This window comes from Anser brachyrhynchus, assembly GCF_964034855.1.
Source record: "Anser brachyrhynchus genome assembly, chromosome: 11".
In the NCBI taxonomy this organism is placed as follows: Eukaryota; Metazoa; Chordata; class Aves; order Anseriformes; family Anatidae; genus Anser; species Anser brachyrhynchus.
In genome coordinates, this window is record NC_137706.1 from 540994 (window position 1) to 554894 (window position 13901).

At 32.6% G+C, this 13901-nt stretch overlaps 2 protein-coding genes across 8 annotated transcripts in view; one reads left to right on the forward strand and one right to left on the reverse strand.

The window, feature by feature from the left end:
• The window catches only part of FAM227B (family with sequence similarity 227 member B), a 233305-nt gene that overhangs the window by 134233 nt on the left and 85171 nt on the right, over positions 1-13901 (forward strand). The gene's annotated exons all lie outside the window — the stretch shown is intronic.
• The window catches only part of FGF7 (fibroblast growth factor 7), a 29297-nt gene that overhangs the window by 1397 nt on the left and 13999 nt on the right, over positions 1-13901 (reverse strand). For all 4 annotated transcript variants that reach the window (XM_080607957.1, XM_080607959.1, XM_080607958.1 and 1 more), the window contains exon 3: positions 266-369. In XM_080607957.1, the coding sequence (XP_080464083.1) occupies positions 266-369 (104 nt within the window). The remainder of the gene's footprint in view (positions 1-265; positions 370-13901) is intronic.

The window sequence follows — 13901 nt, forward strand, 5'->3', positions numbered from 1 at the left end:
TATATTCCCCATTAATATTTCACATTTTTAAAAAGTATACAAACTCTGATCACTGATTTTTTAAGTGGGCATGAAAGTTAGGTATGTGTTGGGTACATTTTAAGATGTTAGAAATTTATTTTATACAACCTGTATTTTATACAAAGTATTTCATACAAAGCTGTAGGTGCTACAGCTAAAAATATGTTTTTAAAGATTGTACATGATGATTGTTGGAAAAGTCAGCATGATTGTTAGATGATTGAAGAGAATTTAGCATCCATACCTTTCCATAGAGTCTTCCTGACTTGTTCATTGCTAGAAAGTATTCACTTTCCACTCCTTTGATTGCCACTATTCCAACTGCCACTGTTCTGATTTCTAGAATACCTGCAAAGTTACACAGTAAGGACTGTAAAATGCCTGTTTATTCTCTAGTCAATTTATAAGATTTATTTAAATTAATATGCTTCTGTGCTTATTGAAAATCCACATCAATAGTTCTTAGAAAACAGAAAAAACGTGTATTTATTCATGTGAAGAAAGGGCTAGATTTTTTAAATCTTCTTTATGAGATCACATCTGCATACGGCCACTTAAAAATTATATGATAAATTTTAAATGTCTACTGAAATTGCCATGTTAATATAAGCAACATTTATATTTTCAAAGAACCATTGTATCTTAGAATTTATTATACTCAGGATTCATTTGGAAGAATTATATACATAGCCATCAAGGTTCACAGAATTTGTGTAAAGCCTTGATTTTGAAGACTGGTGTAGCTGTATCACCGCCTTGAACAAGTGTAAACCTTAGAACTTGCAAGTGATAGAAAACAGACCACAGTGACTTAAATAAGATAAAGTATTTGCTTGACCTTTGTATGCTTTTATGACTGATAGAAATGGCAAAGTTACCTGTATTTGAAAATAATTAAAAGTTTCACCAAGAACTTATTTATTCAAAACCAGAAAACATTTGGTGTTTTTCTATAAATTTCTATAAATTACTTTATTTTCATGTGGATGATATAAATCTGCAACACCTTTCTAAAGTTCCTACAATAGGTATAAGTTACCTGCAATATAAAAGTATATTTAGGTTAAAAAAAAAAAAAAGACAGAAAAGGCAGGGAGTTGGTACATGGTATTAAGGAATGCCAGGTTGTCTTCAAGCTTAAATATTATTATTTTTTGATTTAAGCAATAGTTTAGAATTATACTTGTGAGGAAGGGGGAGCAAGAGAGAGTGGTGTTAGTTTGTCACCTGAAAGATGACCTTCCTTCAAAATAAAACATTTCCTTTCTTTCTCTTTTACTTTTTTATTGACTCATTACAGCTACCACATAAGATTTTTTTTCATTAATTAGTTTGTTGTTTTGTTTTGTTTTTTTAAAGGCATGAAAATTGCTGGTATTTCTCTTCCCCTATATTTTTTTTTTACTATATCCTATTGTCCTTTCCTTTCTCTTCTGTTTTGCTTTTCTTCCTTTTCCTTGGTATTACTGATGTATCAGTCCTAGCTTGTTATTGCTTACTCTTGGTGTGTCCCCTGCTGGGCATTCATCTCTCTGAACACATTTACTTCTTTATGCTAAGCCAAATTTAAGTAAAGCTTTCAGAATTCCTTGACAAGTTCCACTCTGCTGCAGGCCTAGCAACAATTCTTAAAAAGGGCATTTTCTAACTGAAACTTACAAAAATTATATTAACTTTCATTTAAATTTCTCTTTAGAGAAACCACAGTGAGGCTGAAAACCAGATGAACATCTGCATCTAGCCAAACAAAGAACATAAGAGTGGAAGGGATCTCTGGGTCATCAAGTCCAGTGCTCTGCTAGCCTGGGAATTGCATCAGATAATTCTCTTTTCATAAACTTTGCCAATACTAAATTGGAGTTGTTATTTCTTTGCCTCCAGTGTTTCCGCCAAAGGCTGTTCCAGAGTTTGATTTATTTTAATGGCTAGAGACTCTGTAGTAATTTGCAATCTGCATTTTTTCAGCGACAGTTTATATCCATTTTTTCTTCTGCCTGTGCTGGCCATTATCTTAAGGAGAGTTTTTTTTTTTTTTTTAAGTCTGTGTTTGAATTTTCTATTTATACAGAACTAAAAAAATGAAAGATTCAGAATAACTTTGTAAAACAAGTCATGCTAATAGCAACCGGGTTTCCTTCAGTAAGCTGCTGTTGGCTGAAGTTACAGAATTAAGAAATACTACTACTTTTAAAAAGGAAATGCCAAAAGCTTTTGCCTAAAGCAATATTATTATTAGAATTTTTATATTATTTTAGCTTTTGCTTTTGTTTGTTTTTTTTTTTTTGATGAAGTGGAAGTTGACATACTACTTGTAGGAATTACTATATTTTGGTTTGGGGTACTTGTTTTTTCTGCTTTATTCTCATCCAAAGATGTTTTTAGGTTTTTTAATGGCACTTCTCTAAGGTGTTCCCTCTGTGCATCTTTCCATAAAGTTTAGAGAGGGAACATGACATGAACTCTCTAATATATATGTAACATAAAAAATGTTGTACTATTAGCAAAGTTAAAGACCAAGAAAAGAGACCATAAGGAGTTCAGTGGAAATATTGCTTGTGTACTTGTGATTCTCTTCACAGAATGCTCTGGCCTATCACAAGAAATGCAAGTACCCGTTTTTCTGTTCCCAGATCTAGATCATGTCTCTTCTGTTCTGTTGTGTCTTAATCAATCCTCAAAGGAGAAACTACCATGAATTTTCCCTTTCCAGCAAAGCATTTTTGTGATTTAGGTCTCTCAAGCAGCATCTCACATGCACTTTCTTACTCGATGTGCAAGTGAATCATCACTAAGTTCCTCATTCTATTTTAAGGCATGCGACCCAAGTTACTTAGCAATAAGACAGCATATTGTAAGTCCCCTTTTCTTCTTCTTGAGTCTCTGCCTCAGTAATTCTGTTCATTTCAGAAATGTAGAACTACTACAATTAATTATATTTTTAAATAAAAGCATATAGGAAAATGAAATATTTCTAGGAAACTTTGGGAAAAGTATGACATTATGGTGTATTTATAACTGTGATAGCTGATATTAACTGAGAATTTCATTAGTGGTCTTTCAGTATATAGTCTTTTGTGTGGAACTCTCTTGTTCTGTTAATTACAAAGTGCCATCATGTACATAAATGAAGTCAAAATGCTTTCCTTTACATACAGAAGCTATAGAGACTTTTACGGTTGAGAAGTCATATACTGGAAGTTTCTTAGTTTATCTGTATCAGCATTTCTTGTATCACATACGTAAATTTCTCATCCAATATCGAAGGTCTCCCACCAGGAAGAATGATATTTGAGTAATATTAAATTTAATACGGAAAGAGCTTTCACTACTTTAACATGGTGCTTCTGAACATACTAGATTCATAAGGTAACCAGCTATTTCCTCTAGACCTATTATGCACTGCATACTTTCTCAAAGCACAAGTTCTTTGATGAAATAGTTAAAGGAATCTTTAATACTTATTAACAAGATACTATCACTGTGAAACTTCTAAACTCCTTTTTAATACTCAGCTTGATTTAAACACAGCATAAACATTGAGTTTAAAGAGATGTGCATAATGGAAATCATTGTCTCTTCAAATTATAATTTTATAATGTATTTAAATATAAAAATGAGCTTTTATATTATTAATAATTTTATCACTAAAGCAGGGAATTGCTAGAGAATATACCAAAGAATAAAATATAAAATCCCTAAAATAGAGAAAGTGATTTGTATTTGTCCTTCCTCATTTAATTTTCATTCAGAATCTGTATTAAGCCAACATATCACATTATATTACACCATATGGCATTGTAGTCGCATTGGTCTGTCTTTATTTTGTATGTGTTCCTGATACTCCATTACTACAAGAAAAATTACATAATAGTAAAGAGACAGTACTATTTTTTTTATTTTTATTTTTTTTGCAAATGGGAACCTAATATGTCAGTAGGTATCAAGAGGTAATAAATCTGTTCAACCAGAGTTTTGGTCAACTACCAATATTTCCTGTTTCTTCTGTCTGTTCTGTATCATCTGCTACTGGTGATTCTTGCCAACAGGATGTGGGGCTAAATTAAATTTGAATCTGAGCTGATATGGTTATATCCTTAGTGTATATGTTTCATAATACAGTTTTGACTGTTACATTCAGCCAAGTCTGTGAATAAGATATTTTTATGAGGTCTTTTCAGGTTTTCTTTCGTTCTTCTTCTTTTGTTTTAAACTCTCCTTTTTTCCTCTTTTTTTTTTTTTTTAATTCTGTACCATTATTAAGTCTTTAATGGGACTCAACAGTAACGACATTTAGTTTACTGGGAAGTAACCTAATAATCTCATTTTTCTACAAATGCAAGAAGATCTTTGATTCTGAGTAACTGATAGTTTTAAAATTAGCAACAAAATATCAGTATACTCTAAAGATTAGCTTTATTAGCTTTGCGAGGATGGTAACCTGAGTCAAGCAAATCTCTCCAAAGCTAAAGAATGTTTTTTCTAATACACCATTTTTAACTGCCCTTAAGACATGAATTTACATGAATGAAAACCTATTACTTTCATTGCTCCTCTGCTATGAACAGTGTAGCTGACCTTTAAGTCTTCATGCTTAATTGTAGTTAGCTGGTTGACTGGAAGGAAGTAAATCTCTGTATCCACAGAAAAATGATAATAGAAGTAAACCAGTAAACCTACTATGTCATGTAACATTTGTAGGCACTTTTACACCTAAAGGGTATACACCACACAAATAGAAAAAATACTAAACTGGCTTATATGCGGGATTTATCTTTGTCAGTTTCTAAATGTTTATGTAGCATCAGATTCTTCAGAGAAATGATGAAGAACTAAAATGTACAGTCAGACCTTGTAAGGATAACCTCTTCTCCTCATTGTAATAGTATACAATTCATTGTCATATTTTAGCAAGTCCATTCTTAGATGCTTCCTTTTGAAGTAAAAAGTTCTCATCCTTTCAATCTCTATTCATGAAAAAGGAAAAAAGTCTCCAATCTAGTATAGGAAAGAGAAAATTCTTATATGTAAATCGTTCCATTTAAGTACTCTTTTGATACTTCAATAAATTCAAAATTTATTTAAAGATATGCTTAAATTGGTAAGATGCTGCTGATGAGAAGTCAACATGGCCAAACTACAAAGAGGTCTTATATATCATCAGATAAAAATGAAAATGTAAACTAAGTTTTTCAGTTTTTACTTTCTAAAGGATCTATAAAAGTTTAGAACGGGCTTAAAAGAAGACTTGAATACACCATAAACTAGCTGGGAAAAAATCAAATTAAAGCCAGAAAGAGAAAAAAAAATAAAAAAGAAAGAAAATGGGCATATAAAACTGAAAACAACTGTAATTTCTATTAAATCAGCATGAAATTCCAAACAATTTTATATGGTTGTATGGTCAGTGTATCCAATACAGCTTAAAATTCCTGGAGTGAATGAAGTTTCCTGAAGAGATGAAATTTTGTCTGCTGTACTTAAAGGACACTCAGCTGAGATGGACTATAATTTCTCTTTAGAAGAAGGTGATTATGGGTGCTGGCAACAGTCTTTTTAACCACTTGGGGAAAATGAAGTATCAGACAGTTGATATAAAACATGTTAGGAAAAAAAAAAAAAAAAGACACGAAGCAACCCTTTAAGTTGACACAGAAGTTTTAGTAGGTAGAATATATTTCTTTTTTTTTCTTTTTTTTTTTCTTTTTTTTTTTTTTTGGCAACAATTGCATAATAAATTAGGTGAGTTTCCCTGCATTGTGGTCTAGAATAACAGTTTCTCTCAGTGCTATAGACACTTGTACTTATGGACTTATTTCATGACTGTGACCTGGAAGACAGGACAGTATCTTGGGCTGGAAATTTATGTGGAAAAATTGGCATTTAGCTATATCACTGATACAAAATTGAGCATTCTCATGCGAGATTTTTATTTATTTATTTATTTATTTTTCCTGGGCCAGTGGCATTTGATAGTTTTGTTTTGAATCACCTGGGGCTTCTTTGGAAGAGAACAGAGAACAAAACTACTGAGCTAGATAGATATCTTTTCACATGCTAGGGAACTGCCTCAGTATGATGGGTGATAAGATTGTTCAGGAAGATTTAGGAGGAGTTTTTAAAGTACACTGTATTCAGTCCCTCATCAGCTGGAGTTTTTTCTAAATGTTTCGTATGTTGCTGATATCCTCTGAACGTCTCGTGTTTCTGGTCACTACTTCTCTATTTGTTAGTATCAGAATTCCTGTAGACATTAATACAAAGAGAAATTTTGGTATTCAGTACATTTTTCAGTAAGGCCAACAGCAATTTCATCCCAGTGTTTTTTGGGATGTTCTGTTGGGTACATATGTTTCATATGTATTATATATGAATATGTGATATTCTTTCTTACAAGAGTAAGATGAAATTTTGCCTACTGCTAATAAGACTTCTGTAGTCTTCTAAATGCTGGAAAAAAGGGAAGAAGAAAAGGGAAATTAGGATTTTTAACAAAAGAAAAGTAACATCAAAAGTCCAGAAACTAGTTATTATTCTATATTCTTATAATTTCATTTTAAGGAACTAGCTAGCATATTATACCTAAGACTGGTTTTTAAAATATTCTAAATGTTTTAAATTACCATTTTTTAATCTACCTTTTTTTTTTTTTTTAATATTTGCAGTTCTTTATTTCTTGTGGCCTCTCTGTGCAGTGAAGTGGAAAAAAACATTCTGTTACTAATTTTTAGGGGTTAGGAGGCTGGCACTGACAGCTAAGCACTTGCAAGGAATGTGTTTGTGAAACACCCTTTCCTAGGCAGGATTGTCTTGAGATAAAGTACGTGAAATCTCAAATACAGAAAGAGGGGGTAGAAAAAACTTGGATGGAGAATAAGTCAAAACAAAATGAAACTTCTAAAATATGTCTGACTTGTGTTTCTAATTAGATTTGGAGTACATATTTATGAATTCAAGTGACCTTTAGAGAGATGATTTAAGGCCAAGAAAAATGCTCTCATCATTGCTTACAAGACGGTATTTTATGGTATTTAATGCAATTTGTTCTTTTGATTTGGTATTTAATAAGTTAATATTTGTGCCTCTTAAAGCAAGAAAGTACAAATCATGATTGTCAATCACTGAGAATTCTGGAAAACTTTCATGGTGTTATTAGTGCATGTGTGCATTGAGTGAGGGAGCACAATAAATACATTAGCTGGCTTATTGCACTTGAAATGTTTTTCCAGAGGAGTCTACTGGTATTTTTTTTCTGAAAGTGAATGAATAATTTCATAGGGTAGTTTTGCAAGTTACTGGTTTCAAGAAGCATTACCCCCTTGTATTTCTTAAAAGAAAAAAAGAAATATATGTATATGCAAAATATTAGTTTGTGCTTGCTATTTTAGTTCCCAGTAATATTTTTAAACGTATATGTTTTAAAGTTTGTTTTCAGGTAGAGCAATTTCTGTGCTCATTCTGTCTCAAATCTAATGGTAAAAAATTCACGACAAACAAAGCTATTGATTTAAGAGATATTGTAATATTTAAGTCTTTTTCTACTATCCCCCCGTTATTAAATTACAATTGATAGAATGTCAAATTTTCATTTGTATTTTGTACTCTCCTTAACAAGAGAGTAAAAGAGTCTCTGAGGTGGTACCTCATAGAACACATGTTCTTATGCTCTGTAAGTAGAAATAGGTAAAAAAAAGTGTGTATCATAATAATTTTCACAGCAGAGATGAGATTGGTCCCTCCCCACTCAGGAGTTTTCTGTCTGTATATATGTTTTGAATATACCATTAGTTATGGTAACAGAAAACAAGGTGTCATACATGTCTTATCAGGTACATACATTCATACATTCATTATCTTTTTTTTTTTTCCCACTGTAATGCTCTTGCTTCTCCTTATGATACTCAGAATCTGGATTTTATGGTGTAAACACATGTAAATTATGTTGCTATTTATGGCAGAGACCAATATGAAAGACTAAAAAAGCTGTTATTTCAAGTCTTTGTGCTGCTTCCATGCATGCATGGACTATCTGAAGCACTCTAGGTATGAAGACGGCTGTAAAAATGACCTGCACATAAACAATGTGCAGGTCTGTCAAGGACTTTCAGTAGAACAGTTGAAGCTACTGCTTCAGTGAGGTGCCAGACATCTGGATACCATGGACAAATAACCAGAGCACTTAAAACTCCCGCTTCACTCCCGTTTGTAATTTCCAGACAGGAAAGCTGTAATTGTCTGAGGAAGCATGACTAACGATGGAGAGGTATTCCTAGAGGACCTGATACAGCTTATTTTCAGGTCAAGCATCCTCAAGAAGCAAAATTTATTTATAAGACAGCCTGCATGCAGAACATCTGTTTGGTTAAGCATCAGTGGCTGATGTTTAATTAGGTTTTTTTTGTTTGTTTTGCAGTTCATTGGGCACAAGAACAGTAGGCATACTATATAAAAATAATGCACTAATTGCTAAACAGAAGTTCATCAAAATATTTTCGTACTTTGTTGGATTTTCATGTATTGGTTATTTTAAAGATTTCTTACTTGACATTATATGGTTCATAAATTTCTCCACTGTTAATACTAAAAACTGATTAAAACAGTTTATTGCTAGATACAGTTAATTGCTAGATAGAGCAACTTCATAATAAACCATTGTCCTGGGGGTATTCAGCAGCTGACAGTTAAGTTAGTTACAGGATTTGTGCCGTGTCAAGGTATCTGAAAGAAACTGCTAACTTGATAATTTCATGAAGATAGCATAAAACATGTAAGATGAGAACCAAACAGAGGAGAGAAGATAGAGTAGGGAACTGAAATGTCTGTTCAGAATGATAAATGTAAAGCAGTGCTCAATGTTTTACAACACTCAGTAAAGCTTACCTCCGCTACGTGCAGTAGTGGAGTAGTGTGGATTTTAGTAACCATATTGTAATGAATAGAGAACTGAAGGGAAATAGCTTAGAATTTCTAAGGGTGTTTTCCCTTGTTACACTGTATTGTTTGGCTTTGGTTTTATATTGGCTTTCTGCTCATGTTGGTGGGTTAGATAGGATTGTAAAACAAATGCTTCCTTTTTCATCCTAAATGACAGAATAAGAAGAATTGATCTTAGCTATTCTGACTCTAAATTGCCTCCTCTCCTCTAAATGTCACTTCGGAACATTAATGCTTGGGATCACTGTCTTTCCAATATTTCTGTTGATTTGATCTTCAAAACCAAAAGGATGTGACAATTTTCTTTAGATTGTGAAACTATGGAACTTTTCAATTTAAAGGTCTGACGTGAACAGTAGGATATAGTATCAACAACTGAATAACGTGCTGTCCCAGTCAGTCACTCACTTATGGATTTCTTGTTAAACTTATTTAGAACCTGTCACTTTTGCTGATCTCTGCTGTGCATTTCATAAAAATATTTTCTTGATCAGCTTCTAATATAACACATAGTCATTTCTCATTTTTGCTGGAAACTGTTTCCCTTCAATAAAAATTGCCTTGGAGCTAAACGTATGGTTACAATGAAAAAATATTATTTTTTTAGAATTAATAGTGTCCTATAAAATCCAAATCTTAATCCCCTGTCTTAAAAAGCACTCTTTTATTACAGTATTAATATTTCTTGATATTAAAATTAATATTTACTGATATTAAAAATGGAAAAAAGTGTGATAAGCCTGTTCACAAAAACAAAACAAAACTGTTTCAAACCACTATGAAAATTAATGATTTAATAGTTTAGAGCTGAATGTGTACAACAAATCAAACTCAAATCAACGATATCTCTTAAGTCTGTTATGGTAATTTCACTAGAATAAATGATCTCTTAGTTTTGCAGATTTATTGGATCTAGCTTCAGAATAGTGAAACTGCATGTAAAACTCTGCTGATTAACCTTTTTACAGCAAAATGAGATACATTCGTTTAGTGGTACAAAACTTCCCAAATTTAGAGTTTCAGTTCCTACAGCTATTTTAATAATCTAATATTTGGAAAAATTCCACATAAGACCAGAGCCACAGGTCTCTCCAAATTTTTCTGTAAGGTAAAGCTACAAATAAATTACCTTGTTCTTCGATATTTGTCACTATCCAATATTTTTATCTAATAAAGAGGTGGTGTCTTGATATTATTCCTGTGCCACTGCCAATTAAATTTCCTTCCCTCTTTCCTGTGTAGAATTAGGCATTATAGTTGTCATAAAATTAGTCACGTCTTTTCTGTGGAAGACTTTTTTTTTCTGGTTTTCTAAGGAATGTAGTCCACATTCAGATATCTTTTGTGTGTATAAGAAATGGAATGATACATTATCTGTTCTATGTTCTGAAAAATTTAAACTCCAAGTGCATTTTATGTGATATTACAGCTTAACACTGGTATGAAGTGGTTGCAGGCAGTAGTAAAGATAGCATAACATGGTACTGTGCTGTGGACTCATTTTTTCTGAATGAAGTATCCCATCACCCTCAAGGTCTAGCTGTTTTGTTCTGCATCGTGTAGTTTCTCTAGCTGCTCCTGTGGCAGCTTTTCCAGTCACTGACGTGCTTGGGAGAATGAGTGGTGTAGCTAGATGCTGAGGACAAATAATGAAAAAACTCCCTCCTTATTTTTCAGGATTATTTAGAACTGTATTAAAATACATTTTTAGTAGTGAAAATGTTTCCCAATGTGACTAGGAACTGAATTACTTAAAATAAGTAAAATTGAGAAAGTAAACGCACAAGAGAGAAGCTGGCTGCAGTATTCCAGAGCTTAATTTTATACTTAAGGGCCTCTGGCATAGGAGCAAATGGTTTTAGATGATTTTAAATTTTGAACTGTAAGATTTTGTTTCACACAGTTAGGAGAGGATTTAATTCATAAACACTGCAATCCCCATTGGAATAGATACACATCTTTTCCTCCTCTAACTACGTATATAAAATGTAGGGCAAGCACTACCCAACTGAATACATTTTAGTTAGATTTCTAAATCAGATCTACTACCTGGGGCAGGAATAGCTGACAACAGACATCTAAATACATCAATTACAGCGTCTACAAGAACACAAGTAGGCAGTACATAATTCCTTTCAAGGTACAAAATGTAGGAATCTGATAAGAAAACCATTCTAACCCCTTGCTGCACCACAGAGTGGGAAGTGATAAAAACCATCTGGCTCATTCTTCGTGCCTTCAAAACATTGCTGGACATATATTTATATGATATAGCTTCTCAAATTGTTCTGGTTTGCTGCTGACAAATAATTTAGATTTTTGTTGAATTCAAAAAATGTATATTAGACCAAACACTGAACACTAAGCAAGCGGAAAGAGAAAATGAAAAAACAAATCAAAACACCTCAAAATCAAAATCAACCAAATCATCTAATCTAATTCCAATAAATAAATCTTTTTTTCATACCTTTTTTACCTGATATTCTCCCGTCTTACTCAGTATATGGATCAAAATGTGTGTCAATTATCCAATAATCTTTTTTTTCTAAATAGCTTAATAACTCCTTGTCTTTATTTAATCTGATATCATTAATTTACTTCTATTTACATACCATTTTACCAGTCTAAAAATTTTGTCTAAGATATAAACCTGACTCTTAAGAAAATCAGTAGGATATTTGCCATTCATTTACACACAGGCAGATTTTTTAAACCTCTGTTTTTATTTACACGATCAAATGTTTATAAATGTTTTGCTTTCCTCTTGTTAATCTTTAGTTCTCTTCTAGCTTTATGATGCCACATCAAAACCCATTTTTTTCCTTTTTTTTTCTTTTTTTCAGTTTTGACTTCAAATCTTAGGATATAGAGGGAAATGAGGTGTTAACCATTTTGAGTTTGGTGATAGAAATGTTTATGCATACATTTAGTTTTGCTCACGTGCATATTATCATGAAGTAAGTGCGAAAACTATTGCAGCTAATGTCATGTAAATATTTTCTATGGTGAATCCATTATAATGCAGTTATTTGTAGCAGATTCTGATATGGGGTTGGTTTGTACACAGATGCCTTGGCTATATAACTAATTATTTTTATTTTAGTAGAATGTGCTGACAGATCTTATTTTCCAGAACGATTGTGTCATAACAGTACTTGTGGTGGCCATGAAACCTGATTCCAGTAGCAACTGGGATTGCTCATTACATTGTAGAAGGTAATAAGCATCATCTGTCACAGGTCCACAGCCTTTCTGTGCTTTGGTCTTCTCAAGTGTTGCATGTAAATAATGTCCTAGAATTTTCGTTGAAGTTACTTGTACCCTTAAAAGTAGAAAGAAAGAACTAAGGGCTGCACACGCTCCAGTGTGTTGTGATATAGTGATATTATCTTCTGAAGAGAATTTATCGGTCACAGCTAAAATGTAAAATGTCATAGAATAAAGATAGCAGACTAAACAGTTAACAGAGCATAGGTTTAACCAAATTATATGAAAAAATTTCTTTAAAGCACAACACATTTTTATTATGCATTATTTGTTAGTATATATTAAAAAAAAAAAGTTTCCCTTGCTTTTGTTCTAATTGTTATATGCCAAGTGCAGTTACCTTTATTTCAATTACCTTATGATTGTTTAAATCAGCTAAGGATATATTTAAGGGAAACTATGAAGCTAGAAAGCTGCCTTGTGTTGTTATCAGCCGTCCTTTGCATTGCCCCCGATAGCCCCACCTACAGGCTTGTTTAAAAGGAGGATTTTCATGAATGTACTGCTGCCAAACTCCACCTTTTGTTACTGAAACATCCTTAAAAACCTAGCTCTTAGTGATCAAGTCCCTTTAAAAAATTCTTTAATCACTTTGACAGAAATTAAACCAAAACAATTGTTTTTGTTGAAACAAAAGTTCAATTTTAAAACATTAGTAAAATTGAATGCCATAACAGTGGTCTCTCAATAAACCATGTAAAACTATTTAAAATGGGATAGAAACTACTTCAATTTCTTTACCAACTAAGGAATGTGTTCTGTGGCCCTGAACTGCAGAAGGAAGGATGTGAGTTTTTCTGTGCCTGCAGTAGTTTTCTTGGCTCTCAGCACACAGATACTACTATATTGCTATTTTGTGACTGCTGATAATAAAGTTGTCTGTGACCAGTCTGTTAAAATATTTAATATCTTAAATTGAGATTCATGCTGGCAGCCATATTATTATATTGGTAGAATTCCAAATTTCCATCTGTGACAATATCAAACAGCCAATTTGATAAACTACAGTGCAGTCACTGGCATAAGCATAAAGACGTACTTTTCTCTTGATCTTGAGACAAATGGGAGATTTCATGCCACTTAAGCATTTGATAACAGCTTTAGACAGCAGCCTTTGGGAATGCCTCACTTTTTAATTTCTCTGTGACGATTTACATAATTCTTATTTTGCTTTTATATGTATCGATGTCTTGAAGTTTGGTGAGCTCCACAGAAGTAATACATAAGCAATCTGTACCAGAATATATGGAACACTTTAAAATCTGGAAAGCAGCTGGCCTATAATACGTAGATGTTTGAAAATGCATTTCAGCTAATAGGTTTAAACAAGGACCTTGTTCAAGCAAGAAAAGTAAAATGTTCTCTGTAAGGAAGCAGAGTAACATGGCAGAGATTTCTACTATAGGTTCATAATGCTAGAGGACTCAGATGAATCTTGGTGGGTTTTTAATATTAGTATGTGAGCTGGGAAGCTGAAGCTATACATACAAGTAAAGGGTTTGCCTCAGTTTAATTTTTCTTTTGTCGATGATTTGCATTAAGTTTTTATAAATTCGTATTTATGAAACTCGGTTTACAGGTCTTTTTTTTTGGTTCTGCATTGTATTTATGATTATTTCTTCTCCTTATGGTACTGGTCTTACTCGTGATTGTAACGTAAAAGAAAAAGTTACTGTGTAATA